Source organism: Ixodes scapularis, unplaced genomic scaffold, assembly GCF_016920785.2.
Source record: "Ixodes scapularis isolate PalLabHiFi unplaced genomic scaffold, ASM1692078v2 PGA_scaffold1__304_contigs__length_218370807, whole genome shotgun sequence".
In the NCBI taxonomy this organism is placed as follows: Eukaryota; Metazoa; Arthropoda; class Arachnida; order Ixodida; family Ixodidae; genus Ixodes; species Ixodes scapularis.
In genome coordinates this window covers 80,373,343-80,393,681 of record NW_024609846.1, presented here as the reverse complement: position 1 = coordinate 80,393,681, position 20,339 = coordinate 80,373,343, and the positions used below count along the sequence as shown (strand labels likewise).

Genomic DNA, 20,339 nt, shown 5'->3' with positions numbered 1-20,339 from the left:
GAGCACCGCTCAGATGGGGAGCGAGGCTGGAGAGGCGGCAAACGCTCATTCTCTCTTTCATCTGTCCTTCTCTTTTTCTGGCATGAAGTGCACCCGCATGCACGCTGTGCTTCTAGTTTCTGTTCCGCTCGATTGCGTGAACCGTGGCGTTTCGGAATATGTGCGCTTTGCGCCCATTGACGACGGTCATGGCATCGCGAAAAAGGAAGGCACTCTTTTAAAGAGAAGTTTGATATACCTTCACATGGTGCATCACAATCCCAACCGGAAGAGATCTGACATTGCAAGAAACCTCGCACTCGTGCCGTCAACTTTGAACAGCATCGTCCCCAAACGGAGATTGAGGCGAAATCTCCTTTTTATTAACCAAGCTTTAAACAGGCTCGGGGGACAGAACACGCAAAGTTTGAGTGCCTGAGTCCTCAACAGTTCTGCAAGTACACATAAAAAAAACCATTGTATAAGAGCTGCTTTCTATCTCTTGTAGAACCCCCCTAAGTCCGTCATCGGTTGTTACGTTTTTCTAAATGACCTTTTTTCTGCGGTCCCCTGAAAAACGCATCAAGGAGGTTCTACTGTATCTCCTACTTTTCTAACAGGGAGAGATGCTAGGATGGGTGTCTGTCGCTTAGCAGTGACGTGCTGCCATACTAGTTCATGAAATAAGACTAAACACTTGTGCACATCCTATTAACAGTCCTAAGCTCCAATGTCAAACAGGCACATAATCCCAGCCTTCTACCGCTCACTTCAGTCCAGAACAACGACCCTTTTTCTTGAAGTTTGCGGTACGCCAGTTCGAACTGGGCAGTGACGACGGGGAGCAAGTGCACGAGGTATCCGGAAGATTCCAGCAGGGCATCAGTTGCGCGTCAGAGAGAGAGACAGAGACAGGCAGAGTGCCCGAGATGTTTCGTGCAACCCAAAAAGGAGAAGGCTTCTCCGCAGGCAACGTACTGGGAGTCTCAGAATCAGCATTTCGGGCAGAATCAGTGTTTCGTCGGCGCTCATGCCTAGGTCGCTCCGTGGGAGTTTGCGTTTCACAACGCACTAGAAGGGGCGCCAAGTTTGGCAAGAGACAACAAAAAAACAATGGCAGAGCATCAAGCGGGGCAGCAAATGGATGGGGGGGGGGGAGGAGAAGGCAAAAATAAAACATCAAACAGCAGCAAAAGAGTGCTTCTTACTAAGGACCATGCACGCACCAAGCAACCAGATGGGAACATAAGAGTGCACATTGGCAACAGGCAGAAAGCCTGTTACTAATGTACGCCTACTTTTTTGTAAACAGTCAACCTGTGCTGAGGCTTCAAGGGACCATGAAAGGATTTTCCAGCGTTTTTTCAAATTAAGACCCTAATTAATCTTTAATGTTCATAAAATCCGGAGCAGGGTTCTATGAACCCTGCTCCGGGTTCGTAGGTTCATCAACCAGACTCGGCCCCCAACATGTGAAATCACGTGGCCATGACGTAAAGTATGCCTTTCTAACGTTTTGACGCGAGGACGTCGGAACGATCCCACCTGCTGAGGTTTCTATGAACGCGGATTGCTTCATAGGACTCGTAGGTCCTCGATGCTTGTGCAATCAACTTCATGGCTATAGATGTGTCACAGCTGAGTAAGGTGCAGCTTAAAATGTTTCGGTATAGTGGTGGTGTCAAACTTTATTAACAATATATCCGGCACTATCGGTATAGTGAAAGTATGGTTTTTGTTCCGTATGCCGAGACGCCCAGACGGCAAAACGAGAACTCGCCCAACGAAGGCTGTAGAAGTTTGGCGCCGGAACCGGCTGCAGAGTAGTGGCGATTACTCAGTACGAAATGGTAGGTTCACATTTCGGCTGAGAACACAAAACGTTAGAAACAAACCTCCCATGCTCTCGTTGAAGCTGCGGCTAATGCAACCGAATATTGAACTCGGTCATTTCCGTGGAGGGTGTTTCAAGGACAATTTCATTGTTTGCAAGCACAGTTCGAGTGACACACTATTCGTGTTCAAAACGGAAGCTAAATTCAACTGCCATGCTTGGAAAAAGGAAAAATATAAAACTCTATCATTGTGGATTATGCGGTCACTTTGCTAGGTGGCGCAAGCTACCGCCCACTACAGAAAGTTCACCACAACTCGTTTATTAATCTAACCATTCATACACTCAGCTTTGTTGTAAGCATTTGAGGGAAAGAGTGTAAGATATAGTGCATGTTTATTTGCCAAAATTTGATGCCAGAAATTAGGATATCGCCTTCCTAATCTTGTGCGCTAGTTTTCTTTTGATCCCACAAACGATATACAGTCAGTGAAATTCTAAAATCGTTTCACGGTCCCTTTAAGACAATCAACAAAGTATGGCACCTCATTCTCTAAATTAGTCTCCACTTTACTGTTGTGTACCTTGACAATGATAAGAAGATATGCAAGAGTGAAATATAGAGATATATCCAACCTGAATACTGCAACATTTTTTACTTCAAAGATTGCCCGGTGGCATGTGCCAGATCGTGTCCCTCCAAAGTGTGTTAGGATATTCAAAAAGGGCTGTTCAGTTCAGTTTTATTTTCCTCAGATGTACTTCAAAAACATCACTTTACTGATAAGCGACTCTCTAATATTCCCTAAATAAACTTTTCGATGGAGCAAATATGCAATGAGCTCTCATCTGTCACTGACCCTTAAGATGACACTATGCAAGACTCCTGGCGTCATGCCAGTACATTCTCACTGACACAAAGCAGGCAGGACACTACTAGGGCCTCAATCAAGCAGAACAGTTTGTCAAAGACATGACTGATCAAGCATGTCGGCTCATTATAATTGGAAAAGACAAGCAGAACACAATATGCTGCATAAGCAGTGGATTGGCTAGACCGGGATTCAGCCAATTAAAAATCCACCCCCCATGCCACACAAAACACTGCAACAGTCAAAGCGGGATGGGCGATGATGGCTCTGTATTTGAAAAGCAAGTAGTAGATGCAACACCCTGCTGCGACACAATGTTGGTGGTTTGAGGGAAGTGAACAATAAGCAGTACAGGTTATTATGTCAGCATGTTATACCAAGAAGCCGAAATACCGAGAGAAAAGATACCTGAAACCAGATCATTAGTACACATTTTTTTTTGTAAATGCCAAACAAGAATCCCATATTTCACTTTAGTGTACAGACAACAAAAACTGTGTTGACCAACTTGCTCGACGACAAAGAAGTTCTACTCTACTTACTATACACCCATATTGTAGCACTTCCTGTCTATGATGCAACACGTAAAACAAAGTATGGTAGCCGCAATTTGACAAGTGCTCAGTAGGAAGCAGCCCAGTGGCAACAAAAAGCAAAGAACCTTCGCTACCGACCAGCTTGTTCAAAGGGGAAACCGGGGCAGAACTTCTTAAATTACTAACATGTACGAAAAAAAAAGTTGCCAGGCTGAGACATTCTGTCAAGTGTAATTAAGGTGATACCAGTTCATGGAGTTGACGGGACAGGGTTCACTCCCGTTGGTCGCAGCACCGTAAGAGGAAAGGAAGGGATGGAGGAAGGAAGAGTGCAAGTGACGTGCTAACACTCACCCCCTCCCTTCCTCTTAGGGTGCAACCAATGCTAACAAACAAGGTCTGTGGAGGTTCCCATATAAGGCCATCTCCCTAAAATGTGTAAACTGCTCGATAATAAACCGAGAAAAAACCCGGCCTGCAGAAATAAAGAAAGACCTCCACCGCATCTTCCGTTACTATTTTTTACAGCAGAGGTTGGGGTGCTCGGGAAAACATTTCTGCCGCAACGGAGGCACTAACCTAGCATTTCAATCGGAAGTATGGCGCCTAAAATGCGTCTCCGACCAGTCTGCTTACCGCGTCCTAAAAAGCGGTTCCTCGATTTCCGCTGGACGACGTCGCAGGAGCGTCGCGTCGTCACCGGCCGCGATCTTGGTGGCATTGCGGGTCGGCGGCGTACGCCCGTTATGCTGTGGGTCGCTCCGTCTCGGCGATCCACGAAAGCTTCGGCAGCCGGGGCCCCGCGACGATGGTGATGCTCGCATTTGTTCGTGCCTTTTACCGGAACGCCTAGCCCCCAACTACCGAGATCGCGACGTCCCACTGCGCGACGCGCCGGCCTATGCAGCGTCATTTGTTGCCACTTCGGGACCACTTTAGACGCACGGGCAAGATAGGATGCTAGACAAACTAATCAGAGACACCTTCCAGGTACTGTACCGTAGCACCCTGAGGCAGCCCGGTGCCAGGAAAGCACGAGCACCTACCGTTGTCCTTGGAGGAGGAAGCGGCGGAAGCGGCAGAGGGCGCCACCCTCGATTGGCGCACGGGGCGGTCGTCCTCGTCGAGCGCGTCGTCCGCATTGGGGTTGTCCCGCAGGAACTCGTGCCATTTGGCCGAGATGAGCAGCACGATCTTGGCCATCGCGATTTTGGGGTTGGCCTGCCACACGGAGGACCGTGAAAGGGTCACCGCAAGTTCGAACTTGCCCCAACACCGACGCGAAACAAATCCTAGCTGAGACGACCATCGCGCGCATTGTCCCACATACAAAAGGCACCGTCGACGACAAGGCTCGCTCTAAAATTGGTCAAAATAAATCGGCGCCTGCACTCGGCAATCTCAAACTTAATTTTTCGCGGCACATCTACCTTCCTGTGAGGAACGAGACCAACCCCCTTGGCATGGTTGACGCCGCCGCAAGACAACGCCGTCGTCCGTTTGCTTTGCCTACCGGGAGATGGTGCCACAGGCCACAACCCCTGGTTAACTCTTTCTAAAGTAACCGGACATCCTGATTTAGGCGTGACGGGTCCTGCCGTCGTCCTGCTGACGTGCTTGTGGGACAGTGTTTTGTCCCGCTTTGGCTCCCCCGAACCCCGAATAGATAAAAGATGTGGTTAAACGAAGTGATACAGTGGAAAAGGTTCTTTCTTTGATCAATAAACAAGATATGCTTTAAACCGATGCTGATACTGAACGTTAACTTAAGTATGAGATGTGAACAGTACTATAGACATAGTATCTACAAGAATAAATACATTAGTGCTAAAGAAATATTCAAACCGAATGTATTACATATGCATGCTAAACAGTAAGCGAACTGCAAGGGAAAAAAAATGCATGCGGTGTATACAAATAGGTAATTAAAAAAGGAGATATTTTTTACCTAAAGTTTTCAAGTCTCACAACACCCTTCTGATACGCGTCCAGCTTTGGGGCCCGAGAAATATGGTCACTTTAACTCTGTCATCTGCAGCAGAGTCCTCCGTTGGTCGCATCAAGAGTGCCGACTTCGTTTTTCAAGAGCACAGAGTTACGCCCTAAAATTCCACAAGGGAAGATTCCCAACTAAGGTACGCCTCGACCAAATTTTCAGATCGCTACATGCAAAATTTTTCCGACTGATTTTAGAGCGAGTCCCGGTCCTTGCAACATCCTACAGTAGTAGCTTGAGAAACTCATGAATGAAGCTTCAGAGTCTATCTTCTGGTTGAGCAGGGGCTCTCCAACTTCCCTCCGTTCTTGACACTGATACAGTAAAAAAATATTCAGGAACCCAAAGAGTTTGCACACAATGATACTATGGAGTGCTTTGCTCAGAGTTATGCATCGAGTAGGGCAGGCAGGCAGCCAGGATTTTGATTGGGGGGGGGGGGGGGGGGGGGGGGGAGCTGCCAATGACAAAATGCCCCCCCCCGGCGACGTGCTTGGACTAGGGATGTCGCAAACTTCTGTAGAACCCAAGGTTCCACGTTGAACCTCTAGGTTCCACTGGTTTGTCAAACCTTCAAACATTTCGCAAAAAGCTCAATGAAGTTCAACTTATGGGCAGCAATGCCCAGCTTCTACCCCAAGATTTCGAATTCTGGATTACAAGAAATTTGGAAAGTAGCTTATTTTATATTTTATAAAATGATTACCAATGATTACACGATATAAAAGCAAAAATAAATACTTTTGTTAGTTAGTAATACGAACTAGTGAAGCAACACATCCAACAAATGTTGCACTTTTCCTCCGCCAGGTGGTGTCGAATCATTTTGAAATTTTCGCGCATGTGCACGAAATTTGAACTTCGGTCAAACTTCACATTGCAAGTTCAAGGAAGTCGAAGTTGGTTGAGCTCGAGCCTTGCCAGGTTCGCGACATCCCAAGCATCGATCGAAGGATGGCTTAGATAGGCCAAATTATTAGAGAGAGATCACTTTAGCTAGGGGCAGGGACAGTCTAAAAGATTCAAGACCTCGGGGAACCCACGTTGTGGAGTAGCCAGAAGACCATCAGTGCTATTTGGAGGAGAGTGGCCGAGGACGAGGCACTGACGTCATTTCGGTGCCCTACCTATGCGGAGCGCAAGTTTGTCGGCTGCGCAGAGATTGCGGCAACGTCAGAATGCCGAGCTCTGATTGGCTCTGACCGGAAGGATAGTGGGTAGACCTCAAGGCAGCTAGCATTGAGGGCTACACACCATCCCTCCAATCGGAGTCAATCACAACTTGGCGTTCCGACGTCGCAACAACCCCTGTGCAAGAAGCAGGCGAACTTGCGCTCCGCGTTGCCACAAGTAAGAAACGCAGGTGGGAAAGCATCCTTACCTTGGTGACGAGGGGACGCACGTGCTGCGAGAAGAGCTTGTAGCTCGTCAGGTTCTGGTAGTCCGCGTCCGTGTACTCCATGGGCACGTCCTGCAGGCCCAGCTCCGCGCACACCTCCGTCGAGCTCTTGTGCTGCTCCGGCTCCGGAGCGGGAGCCGGAGGGGGCTCCGGAGCCTGCTGGAACGCGCGTCCCGACAACGAGACATGCGTGAGTAAATCACGCTCGTTTCAAGTAAGTGACGAGCGGTGCCTCGACTCTGACGCTTGCACCACGGCAACAGAGGTTGAGGCGCAGAATGGTACGGTGCCTCAAACGCGTTTCCTACTAGTGCGCTTACTGCGTCCGAAAAGTGGTTGCCCAACGACGTCATAAAAGTATCACAGTGTCGCCGGCCACGATCCTGGCAGTGTTTGCAGCAGCGGCGGTGAATGTTGCAGATGCCTGCTCTGCTGCACATCGCTCTCCAGTTCAACAGTCCACGGAAGCCTTGGTAGCCGGGAGATGCCGCGACGACGCCGCTGCTTGCGTTTCCTCGCGCTCATTTCCAGGAATTCTATACCCAACTGCCAGGATCGCAACATTTGACAAAAAAAACTCTGGCTTCAGAGACATCGTTCGTTGCCCCCTCAGAACTGCTTTCGATGCAGGGCAGAATAGGACGCTAAACACACCGGTCTGAGACGCGTTCCAGGCACCATAGATTGACTGAGCATCGTACCGGTGGTTGTGTATTACTACTGCGTGACGCACGTCAGACTCCAAGGTACCAGTGGTGCTGCACTGGCTAAATTTCCCGTCTACGGCCCAACTCTACACCACCAAGCACCCTGGGAAAATTCTGGCCGTGGTGCCTTTGCCTTCTCCCTCACCTTTTTATGGGAAGCAATGCCCCCCTCCCTTTTTTTTATGTGCGGAGGCACCCTCCTTTTGATGCACCCTGGGCGACCGCCCAAGTCACCCAAGCCTAGAGCCAGCCCTGACAGCGTTACCTCAAAGTTGGACCGACCTTGCACCATCTAAACCCAAACGTCTAATTGGGCTTCGGTCTGGAGCCAGTCGGACAAACGGGCCCTCACCTTTTCCATGCGGGGCTTCTTGGCGGTCTTCCTGTCGATGACATAGTCGCTGTCGTTATCCGACTGGGCCCCCAGGAGCTGACTGTCACTGTCCTGCTGTCCCCGAAAAAAGAAACACGAGCAGCTCCGATACAGTTTTGCATTTCACTCCAAACAACTAAAACGCCAAGTAGGAATGTAAAAAAAAAAAAAAAGATAAAGAGGTTTACGATTTTCTGTAACGACAAATTAGAGCGCAGCTCTTGAGGAGAAGGAGGGGAGGGTATGCCCCCTCTTCCTTCCCCGATACATTTAGTGGGAATACCTTACCCTCGTGACGTCACACGTGATGTCACTAGAAAAAATGTAGCAGGAATTTTTTCTGACAATTTTAGCTTAATTTAGCGGGAATATTGGCAATGTTAGATGCATGTGAAGTCACCCGATGTCACATGTGACGTCATACGTCCCGTGCTTTCTATAATGACGACACGTGACGTCACGTGCAACGTCACGATGGTAACCCTCGTGACCCTCTTGAGGGTAACCCTCATGACAATAGTGAGGGTAACCCTCGTGAGGATAACCTTGTGAGGGTAACCCTCGTGACCTTCGCAAGGCTAATCCTCGTGGCGTCACGTGTGACGTCATTATGGGAAACTTCCCATAATGCAACGCCCGGTTACGCCAAAGGCAACGCCACTCAAGCCAGAAACGGGTGCCTAAGAGCTGCGCTCTAAAAAATATTGGGATGTATAGAACTTTTAAGAGAAACTGCATGCACGTAAGAGAAGCTAGAAAAAGCTGGAGCATGCAAAACGGGCGCCATCCGAAAGAAACTCGAATAGGTTTACCTAATTGCGCACAATGTCCTCAGTCTCTCTGAATTCTCTCCTACACAAGGTGAAACTCGATTGCTCCTTTTAAAGTTTCCCGGGGATCCCTCATCCCCTACTCCTCGTCCCACCTTGCTCAACCCTCTCGGACTCGCATCTGTATCTAGGCTACTCTGTCGATTCTCTAAAGGCGAGGGCTGTGAGCTCACCGCCTCTCTGAGGCGCTCTAAGTGTCCCTAAACTTGGCGTCAGCTTACTGCGCTACGTTGTCAAGGTCGGTATAGTTTCCGCAATGCTGTCAATGCCACTTGCATGAGCGCGGGAGAACGAACCACAAGAAGAAGCCACATGCCCGCGCAGTATGCTGTGCGGGGCCGCAGCAGTACGAAAACTACGACGGGCTCGACAAAGTAGTGCACAAGTGCCAACACCAAGCATGACGATGCTCCGACGCCAAGACTAGAGCCACCAGAAGGCCACGCTCGAGCCTCGTCCACACACGTGTTTCATTACGACCAAGTTCTTGCGATGTCTTACGACGAGCGAACACGTTGGCAAGCTGGTGCCGTCAACGACACGACCCTGCAACTGCGTTTCGCCAGAGTAAAAGTTTAGCGGTTGTTGCGAGATCAAATGTATGTAACATCGATGAATAATGGTTGTTTATATTGTCGCCAAAAGTTTTTTGTGGCAATGGTGAACGAACGATGCGCAAAAAATAGGGAATATGCAGAAATGCGAGTGTTCCGCCCGACGGATGGCGCCAGCACATTCTCCATCATTAAGAGATTTTAAAAGGTTCTTTAGAGAGCTCAGTCGTGTGTAGTCGCAAGTGCGCAAACCAGATGGAAGAGTCGGACCGAAAAACCGCGACCGGCGGTCCACTCACGTCGTCTTCCTCAGAGGCAGCCCGCTTCTTCTTCTTCTTCTTGCCCTTCTTGCGCTCTCCGTCCCCGCTCTTGCCCTTGCGCTTCTTGCCCTTGGTTTTCTTGGGCTTGGGGGGAGTCTCAGGGGGCTCCTCGTCCTCGTCGGGCCCCCCGCCCGGGCCCTCGGGGTCTTCCTCGACCCCGCCACCCGAACTGCCCAGGTTCGGCGTCGGGGGAGCCCTGGTCGATGCCCCGTCAGACTCCTGGCTGGCCCCCCCGCCGCCCCCGCGCCCGCCCGGGTCTTCGTCGTTCTCGTCCTCCTCCGCCGCTTCCGAACCTGCAACGACGAAAGTTGCGACGGCGTCAGGGCTCGACGCAGAGGGACAGCTTCTCCCCAACATTGGGCCACTAAATATTCTTCAATGGGGAAGTAAAACAGAGGGAAAAATGTACTTGAAACAGCAGCAGAGGTTTTCATTGACAGACGTTTTGTTTAGAACTCTGCACAGGCCGGGCCAACCTGAAAGCCTGGCTCAACCCGTGCCAGGGCTGGGTAGCAAGGATTGTTTCCAAGCCCGGGCCGGGTGGCACAAATTGTTCCCCTTGGGCAATGGTAAAAAGCGCACTTTCTAAAACGTTGGGAAGGAAACACAAACGCATTAATTGTCTAATTTGAAAAAAAATGAAAAGCCGAAATGCGATCTTGTTACGACGCCAATAAAAAATGAGATGATTACATATCTCTGCAACGCGAAATTAGAGCGCAGCTGTTGAGGAGGAGGAGGGGAGGGTATGCCCCTCCTCCTCCTCCGTACAACTCATATAGGTGTTGAGGTCACGTGACGTCGGAATTCCCGCTAAATCTAGCGGAGAAACTGAATTTGTTCATGGGTGACATGACACGAAGTCATGCGACGTCATTTTCCCCGCTCAATTTGGCAGGGCGGTTACGCCGACGCCAAAAAAAAAACCAAAAACAAGTGCCTAAAAGCTGTGCTCAAAAAAAAAAAAAAATCTTTGAAAGAAATAAACAGATGAATACTGGGGATTCCATCAGCATAAAGGGACAACTACCAGCAGGCAAGAAGGGCAATTTGGTCACAGGGGCCAGTGTGATTGTCTTTCACTTTTCTTTTTAAACTCGGGAAGAAAAAAAAAAAAAAAGCCCTCTGGCTACCAAAGATAAGTTATGCCCTCTATGTTTGTGCAAGATTTCGAATGCTCACCACATGGACTGCAAGATGACACCATATTTCATGCAAATTAGTAATTTAATCAAATGCACCAACACCTTCCCAGGGCAGCTTTGATTTTGAGATGAGGCACGCTTTGGCCTTTCCCCGGGCCAGGCCCAGACCAGACCTGATCAGGTAGGCTACCCATCGGGCCGAGTCCAGGTCGGGTAAGATAAGTAACATAAGAGTCAGCAGGCCCAGGCCGGGCCTCAAAAAGTAGGCCCGTGCAGTGCTCTTGATCTATGGTTCTTCAACTCTGAAAGTGCGGCTGAAGAGTACTTTTTAACAGTGTAATGGTATCAACACTGGGGGTCCATGCAGAGACCCCCTGGCATTGTACCAATAAATGTTCTTCGCCAGGGAAGTCAGACAGAGGGATAAAAGTTAAAATAGCAGCAGAGGTTTTAATTGAGAGACGTTTTGTGATTCTTTAAGTATGAAAGTGCAGCTGAAGAGTACCTTTTATGATAAAACAGCGTGAAAAAGAGAAAGAGAATGACAAGAAAAGTGAGTGAGTTGAGACGAATAACACAGGTGCAGCACAAAAAAAAAAAAAAAAATCAAAATGCCTCTCCATTTTCTCGAACACAGGAAGATGAAGATGACCCTTCCTACTAGACAGACTATGCTCCTGTATTCTTTTCTCTCTGAACAATAAACTACTACTAAATGCAAACTATCAAAAACAGCAACTAAAACACAGTTGTAACAATTGTGGAAAAAAGCATAAAAAAAAAATTTCCTCTGGCCCATCAAAATATTGTTTCTAATACAATGTTTTAAAACATCTCGCCAAAAGAAGAAAAGAAAAGGTGTACAGGTCAGGAGTTGTGACACATGGATGGCAGAAGGGGCCATAAAAAAACACGACCTGTTAACATATGAGCAGGATATGAAAATAGAACCAAATAGCAAAAACAACCTTCATTACTTAGTATCTACACCGGATGATCAGTAGAATGTCTTATCCCATCTGCCTGTCGCGTAAAGATACTATTAAAAAGCAGTGTTGGGTGAAGTGCATCTCAAAAGTACTTGAAGTAAAGTGGAAAGTAAACGAGAGGTTATGTACTTGAAATAAAGTAAGTGCACCAGGCGTAACATACTTGAAGTAAATAACTACCAATACAACTAAAGTATGAGTACTTTTTAACACAATCTTTCATGGTGTCCTTCCAATCCTTGAGGGGGAAGGGGAGACACCTCAATTATTGCAGGAAATGGCGGCGAATTTTGAATTAAGTTGAGTGGCCACAGAATAGTTGTTTACTCTTGCATACAAACTATTTAACACAATCAACTTATAAGGCACTTATTTGTATCTGTCTTATAGCCACCATTACTTCACTAAGAAAAATGATCAGATGTTGTCTAGAAGACGAAAGTGTGTTTCCACATAACTATATGCCTTTATTTTATTTATTTATTTTTTTTTTGTTAAAGGTTGGTGAATTTTTATACCCGGCCTCAGAAGTTGTGTATAGTACTGGGGAAGCCAAGGACTTGAGCGCATGGCTCTTGAAAGAGCTTAATTTCACCGAGACCAAATTTGGGAAATGTACTTTGAAGTTGGAAGTTATACTTTCCTCAGGAAGTACCAGAAAAAATACTTTTAATAAAGTACAAGCACTCAAAGAACATTTTTCGAGTAAAGTACAAGTTTTCCAAACCTACTTGAAGTAGTACTTTAAGTACAATGTACTTAAAGTACTTCCCAACACTGTTAAATATTGTTAAAAGTCATGTTTCACCCCTAAAACTCTAATTCATCTTTTGTAATGTCAAGCTGCTTGAACAACTTTTTTCCTTAGCCCCCACCATGCTTATACATGGTAAATAAAGCTATTAGTATTATTATTATTATTAACTGCAGTGTTCCATTTTCTCACTGGGCTCTGAACCTGCTGCTGCATGAAATCAATGCAAATTTGGACATAGTGAAGCTAGCGAGTTGCCAAAATTCAAGGACAAATGTCCCATACATTTTTTTATGAAAATACAAGAAAGCCTAGCTTGGTTTGTATGCACGTTTTCGGCACTTACCGTAAAATACCGAGATGTTTCCAATTTTAGGGGTGGGCGCTTAGTGCGGAATGGACAGATGCATGGTATTCTATGGTACTCTATTCAAATTTAAAAATATTTTTAGCTTCTTTGGAACACAATTTGCAACTCTTTCAATACCAATAAAAGATACAAGGCATTTGGGTGCGACGCCACCAAATGGTGAATGTTTGGAAAGTGAGGTAGGTCTTGGCAAAACACTTCACTGAATACAAACACGAGAGTCCAAATGTAATGTGTGGTGCCTTGATTAAAGAAAGCTGTTAATTTGGACGTCCACGTTTCCCTTAAAGAAATGGGCTGCTTCAGAAGCTACAGTCTCATCCTGAGAACCAGTGTCATCTGACATAAACCAAACACCAAAAAAAGGACTTCTGTACATTATTGTTTGAGGCTTGAGCATGAGTTAATGGCTTTTGAAAATGCCTTCCTTGTACTTGTGCACACGAAAACACTTCAATGAGCCGCAGTTATTCCTATGCCTTCAACAACACTGCACTCAACTTTTCAGAAAAAGCCTACCCCTTTTCCTAAGCCTTCCCTATTTCTAAAGTTATAAAAAAAAAAAAGAAAAATCATGTAAAAATACAATGCAAGCTTCAAAGGCAAACATTTGCAGAACTATCCGTGTACTCATAACCACAGCATAAGCCCAATTTGAAGTCTGAGTTGTTGTCAGTACCGGTTACCCTGAAAAATCAGTTTTAGACAAGAGTTTTTAAAGGACCAGCACTTATCTATCGTTTGGGAGAACAGTCGACTAAACCCTTGGATTAATATTTTGATGGGCGTGTTGACGCACCTATCTTCATTTTCTTAATAAAAGAAACCTCAAGTGGCACCAGTTGATGGAACTGACAAGAGGAACCAATCTTACCAATCTTGAGGTACAGACCGAGAAAGTACTGGGCCGACATTGTCACCTCAAAAATAATGTGTGAGGTTCAGCTAAACCAAAGTTGCTCACTCTATCCCTCAAACAAAATATCACTAGATACCTTACAACAAAAGCACACCATTAAAAATCAAACAAAAAAAACATGAAGCAGGCAATGCCAATGGACACGCATCGACACTGTTGCGCATGGGATGCTTATATAATGGAGCTACCACTGGTTTAGAGTAAATTAGTCTAGGTGATCAACAACTGTTACTGCTTCTTGGAACAGAAACTAGAAAATCATAAACACTCTGCTTGAGATCAGTGAAGGCAAGCTGCTCAGGGGGGTTGACAGTAGGGTTGCAAATCTGACTGACCTACCAATTAAATGATTATTGCATTAGTAGCTAAATGATTTCTTATGACCCCAATTAACTGGCCAAAGGTGGAAGCTTCAATGAAGTTGTCACAAATCCCAAGTATTTCAGCCACCTTCGCCACGTGAAACAGTGTTTAGCACAAGACTCGTAGTTGACAAACACAGTAATCTGCTGTATTTGAAAACATAAATAAATTACAAAACAAAAGAACTAGCAATGTCAGACAAATGTAAATAAACTGCTGTTTATCTAACTGGCAAAATAAGGTGCAAGCAAATTAACAGTTCAAATTAATGCCCTGCTTCTTCGTACTGTTATTCATTACAATTGTGATGAACAACCAGTGAAAGTGTAATTCATCTTGACTTGTCAATCTTGCCCAGCCATATAAGCTAGTCATTTTGCACATTTTATTATTCAGACATGTACTCAAGGAATATAAATCCTGCTTAGCTTCCTGTGCGACAGCACTTCTTATTGGCGTTGTGCCCCGTCATCCGTATAAAAACACTGTAGCTGGCAACCTGACATCAGTAGAGAAGCATAAAGATTTGCTGTCCTCTACCTCTGACATCTGACCACGGAATTTCAATTCATTCCAAAGACCACTTTAAACAAAACAAAACAGCATAATCAAAAACACACTGTCCCCACATTGCTCAGGCTACATGAATCCCAGCAAATCTGTTCCCCAAATGTAAAAATGTATAATTCCACAATACTTGAGCAATTCCACCTCAGCTTCCAGATAACCTAGGCCAATTAATCAAGACATGAAAGATCACCGATCCATTGGTTCAAACTTGTCAGTCAGTTAAGTCGGAGTCCTACTAGAGTGGCAAACAGAAGCAACAGATGCCCACATGCCTAAAGCACGCGCAGCATGCTAGCGAAGGCATGTTTGACAGGCATTCAGTCTCTCGGTGCTCTTGAAGTAAGCATGAGTGATTGCAAGCCTGCCAAAGATGCCTTAGCATGCGTGATGCTATACTCATTGTCACCTCAAAAACAAAATGCAAGTTTTGTGCGTTGTTCATACGCCATGCGAAGGATGTCTTACAGGATTTGGTCGCTGGAGGAAGAGGCGATGCTTCTGGCACTTCTGTGCGTCTTGATAAGATAACATATATATCTAATCTAAAATTCACCTACATATATCTTAATTGTCCACACACACGGGGAAACGTGCAAACTAGTATAGTGTTTGAGGCTTGTTGGTATCGGTGTCGGCTGTTTGTCTGTCGCTCTTTTGGGACTCTGGCATTACGAAGCCAGTGTAAAATTTGTTCTGCAACCCTTGTGGTACATGGAACGAGTGCAATATCTGACTTGGTTTTGGCGCGGCATCGGATTCAAGGCAATGAAAACCAGTCTCGAAATAGCAAGTCTGTTGTTCTGATCGCGTGACTGCTTTGTTTAGAGCCAAATTTGGAAAAGACTACAGTACCATTTGGTTGTGCATGGTCAGCATCACAACAGACTACACTGGAATCAGTATTATTGTAAATCGGAATAGGGTTTTCCACACAAACTATGTGCAAAACAGAAAAAAAATACTGTCAAGGGCCTCATTTTCATAAACTCTATATTATGAGGAATCAACCCGGACTAACGTTTTGGGCATTCTGAAGGCAGTAAATTGAACAAAAGCAAAGATGCAGAAAGGTCACATATGCAACGAATCATGTTTTGCTGAGCCACACTTAAGATTGACAATTCTAAGATTAGGTTCCTAAAAGACGGGTTGTTTACATTAACGTTCCAAAGGTAGGTAACAAAAAAATTATTATTATTCGTTGAAAGTAAGTTATGTCATGGCTTATCCAGCAGGAATGTATCAAAGTATCAGATATGTGTGAACTCAACAAATTATCACAAAATTTTTAAAAACTGTTTGCACTGGTCAGCACAAAAACAAACATAATGGTTCCCAGACAAGGCTTTTTCCTAACCTTCTGCAACCATCTAGATCAGGGGTGCACAACATGCGACCCGCGGGCCGCATCTGGCTCGCGGACACTTCCTGTGTGGCCCGCGAACATTACACTGCGAGATATGCTTAAGGCGGCAACCTGTGCGATGATGCCAGATGTTGGAAACGTGTCTGCCAGTTATTAAAGACCTCCATAGTTCCCAATAAGGATTAGTTTGGCCAGCGTCATTTTGGAGTTCTGCAGCCCTGATCTAGATGATAGGCAGATAAAACAAAGGGTAGGAACAATAGATTAAAACAATTTATTATTATGATTAAGTGCTTAATGGTGTAGAAGGCTAGATAGACGATGCTGTGCCAAAGATTAAAACAAAAAACACTGTGTTATCCAAAACATCCAATGCACGTTTCCAAACCCAGCTAACCAAACCACATGGCCACTAAAACTTCAGATTGGTGCTAGATTGACAACAGCCAGTAAGACAAATCAGTAGTGTTGCATTGGGCACATTGATATATGTGAGGGCAAGACCAGCAATCTCCAAGCTCTCATAGTGATATGATAAGCTCAGGGCAGAGAAACCACCTTTTTCTTTTTATGTGCTCTTGTATAAAGACTTTCATGCTTTTCTGCGAAGGAAAAGATAAATTGGTTAAAGCGAGTGTTGTAATTATGAATACTTAAAATAGAAAGAAAAAAACAGGATGTTTTGTGGTTGTCTGTGAATGTCTTCAATGTTTTTGTTCTTTCCATTTTAAGAAAATATAAATTAGTATGTTGTCTTATTTTTTGCTCATGTGCGTAAGTTGTAGCTATACCCTATGATGAAATGTTAAAACACTAGGTGATTTCACATTGCTATGTTGTCATTGAAGGAATGGTTACACGCATATAACACTCCCCATGAGCCCATGGACGCTCCCAAATAAATGCCACACCACTAATGTGATTGGCTGCCATCAGTCTTGCACCTCGCACAAATAAGAGTGCAATCGAGTCCTTTAGCTAAATGTGATTGGAATTTTACAGTAGTCTTTGAACTGAAGGGGTCAGAGACGATAAAAGTACTACCCAAAGGAAGTTTTCATTTGCACAACCCTACAATGATTGCATTAGTAACTATTAAAAGTTTCCATTAAATTTATTTTAAATAGAAAACAGTAGTGTTATTGCATAAAAATGAATGAGGCATAGAAACCCTGCTGAGCTAGTATCCGATAAACAAGAACCTTCGAGATTAATTTTTTTAAAAGAAGCTCCCCCAAAACAAATGTCACCCGTGTCACATTTGCAGGTGCCTGCCTCCTAAAATTGCTTACTCAAGCCATGCAACGTTCAGTCAGGAAATATTCTTAAGACCCAATCGGCAACAGATTGTGAATGTGCCTCAAATTCGTTTGACTTTTAATACCATGTGATTAGTTCCCTTGAATGTTTTTATTGTATGACTGGCACTTTCTTTGTATTGCACCTCAATTCCTGAGATATGCTGCTGTTGTAAACTGCAGTCTGCCTAGAATGACCAAGACAATCTTGAAGATCCTAGGCAAATTGAGTCTGGATCATCTATGTGCCATTGCAAAACACATCTATGTGTGATCATCAACTGTTATAGCCTAGTATCATCTGACATGATTTATAATGTCATGCAAAACCTACAACATTCACTTTCTTCAAGGACATCTGTAAGCGTTGTCAAACAAATTAGAAATTGCATAGTTGGTAAGCAAAAAGGAAATACCAACGGAAAAGGCGAGATCAGGTCATGTTCATACAAGTTTCACGTTTATTCGCTTTCTTTGTTAGTCGGTGAAGCAATTACTGGCTTTTGTCCTATCCTAGTCTATGTCGACGGCGAACAGCGTCAGTAATGTCAAGAGAGTCATTCATTGATTCCAAACACTACAGCTCTCAACCCAGAAGTATGACTCAGGAACGTCTTAAACTTTCTAAATCTTAATATCGTGTGAAGTCCTGGCTGATTGGCGATGACCCGCGCAAAGCAGACGATCATAGCATGTAGAAGCTTCTAGAGATTGGACGCTTCGACAGTTCAGCGAAATCGCAGAGAACGCCCGTCCCAGCTGGCAACCTCGCCACCAGCGACACAAAGTCTGCCTGCCAAGAAAAATCAAATTTAGAAATAGGTTGCCAGCTTGACGCTGCACTTTCGAAATTGAAATTTTATTTCCAACGCAACAGCCATTTTGAAACAAAAACAGACAAAAGCTTTCCTAGCCTCGTTCCTGGGTTCGAATCAATATGATAATGAGATATATATATCCGGATAGTTATCCCCCCGCCGCCGTCTTCCTCCATTGACGATCCGCAGCAGCAAAAAGAAAGATTAGACCCGGGTCTCAAAAGAGGCCCCGATCTTGACTCTGACTGCATTTTCGAACCTCACCGACACTCCCGGGGCTAAGACAGGGGCGCGGGACGACCACGCGAGGCCACAACAACAGTCCCATGTGCTCGCAGCGGCGCCGGTGAAAAAAAGGTTGCGGGGCACAACGCCGGGAGCGACTAGGCCTAGCGCGATCGCGGCGCTGGCGCGAAATTTCGTCCCGGCTAAAGAGCTTTCAAACGAACCGCTCGCGCTCGGATTGGGCTCGAAATCGAGCACAGGTCGTCCGCACATGTCCGCGGATTCGAGCGAGGCCGGCAAAGTAGGCTCGGACGGCGATCTCGACGGTAGAAAACGCGAGCCGCGGTCGGGGGTGCGGGGAGCTCCCCATCAAAAGCCGCCAGCGTTTCGACAGGTAGGGCAGGCGCAGACAGCGTCTCGTCGGGTCACACACACACAAAAGCCCGAGTGCGAAAGGCTTGCTCACCGGCTAAAGAATCGTCTTCTGCTTCTTCGGTGGCCATCTCTTGGTCTTCGGAGTGATCTTCGTCACGTCCGGGCGGCGTGGGCATAGCACTGTGGCGAGAAAAAAAAAAAAAACCTCTGTCCAAAAACTCTCGTGGGGCCGGGGAGCCGCAGCCGCCGCCGAACACAGGACTATCGGCGTAAAGATGTCTACGTTATTTTCTCGCTTTCCCTCCGCTCCTTCCTCGCTACAAAAGTGGAGGAGGGAGGAGGGGGGGATGAAAACGGAGGGGGGGTCGGAAAACTGGATCTGCGCATGCGCGAAGGTGACGTCACGCACATCAGATAACCCCACCGCGGGGAGGGGGGTAAAAACAAATATAAAAATACAAAAAAGAAAAGAAAAGGAATCACGTGATTGCAGTTAGAAATAATAATAGGCCTCTTTTTGAGGAAGGCGCCTCGGAGCGTACAGTACTTGCGTCGCGAACTTAAACATCACTCGGGTTCTTTAAAAATCAAGTTTTAAAAAGCACGAATCATGGCTACTAGCAATACGCGTTCCGGTTTTCGTCTAAATAATACAATAATAAAGCGAGATTTTTTTTTTTCTTTCTTTTTTTGTTATTTTTTGTTGGCCTATAAAATGTGTGGGGTCATTAACTTTTCTGAATAGGCACCTGTCATTCACAGGTTCGGGATACGTTTGAAATCGTCGACATAGTCACAGGGGCTCTCTACTCACGATGGAATACATAAGGCGATCTTACGATTCCTACCGTTCACGCACATCTCCCAAACACTTGAAGAGAGCAGATCGCGCGGAAGCCCAAGATCACGAAATTTTACATGACCTAGGTCTACAGTTCGAGATAATTAATGTCCTGCTTCTGCCACTTCTAGAGAACGCTTTGCATTCGCGAGAAACTGAGAGCCCACTAAGAAATGCGCTGCAGAAAAAAATAATCCTTGCGCACAGCATATTTTATCAATCGGAATTATTCTGTTATATTGACAAAACGATCGTAATCGATAAGTGATAATCAAATTCGATCAACATTACGTTGAAAAACAAGCGCAGCAGCTGTTAGTGGCACACGTCAACCATTGCTACACATTTTGCGTATATATAGTTTTTTATTTTTTTTTTTTATTTGTTCGGTTCTTTTGGCCAACAACTGCGTCGGTCTGCTCTCTTGGTTCCCTTTCTCTCTCTTAGTGGGGGAGCGGGTAGCGGAGAAGGAGGAGGACCGGATATTTAGAGACAGATAGCTGCAACGCGAGGAGAGGGAAAAAATGAGGGAGAGAAGAGAAGAAAGAAGGGACTTGTGGAGAGGAGAAAAATGGGGGAAGGCACGGGGGACCGTATACTCAACTACTTTATATTTATACCTATACTTATCCTCGTCTCCCCCCTTTCTGAACGCAACGCGCAGAAAGAAAGCCGAGCGATTCACTGTATGCAAAAATGGCGGCGAGGCATCACTCGATTTACTGTCTGCTATAACTATCTTTCTGAAAAAAAGGGGGTTCTTTTACTTCGAAAGATTGCTCGTCATTAAAGTGGTGCAAGCGCCGAATCGAACCGCAGATTTCATCGGATATTTAAGCAATGTTGCACGGGATCGTAATATTGCTCCCTTGTTTAATTTTTTTTTCTTTTTTTTTCTTCTTGTAT

General features: G+C 45.6%; 1 protein-coding gene across 17 annotated transcripts in view; it reads right to left on the bottom strand.

Moving 5' to 3' along the window:
- Positions 1–18,981, bottom strand: part of LOC8053486 (chromodomain-helicase-DNA-binding protein 4) — a 78,923-nt gene extending 59,942 nt beyond the window's left edge. For 6 of the 17 annotated variants that reach the window (XM_029983216.4, XM_029983221.4, XM_029983219.4 and 3 more), the window contains exons 1-5: positions 18,684–18,892; positions 9,380–9,693; positions 7,676–7,771; positions 6,599–6,775; positions 4,268–4,442 (exon numbers count right to left, since the gene is read on the bottom strand). In XM_029983216.4, the coding sequence (XP_029839076.2) occupies positions 4,268–4,442; positions 6,599–6,775; positions 7,676–7,771; positions 9,380–9,693; positions 18,684–18,768 (847 nt within the window). In that variant the 5' untranslated portion in view covers positions 18,769–18,892. Of the gene's footprint in view, positions 1–4,267; positions 4,443–6,598; positions 6,776–7,675; positions 7,772–9,379; positions 9,694–18,683 lie in introns of all 17 variants that reach the window. The other 11 variants (XM_029983224.4, XM_029983225.4, XM_029983226.4 and 8 more) reach the window with 7 other exon arrangements.
- Between the last annotated feature and the right edge of the window lie 1,358 nt (positions 18,982–20,339).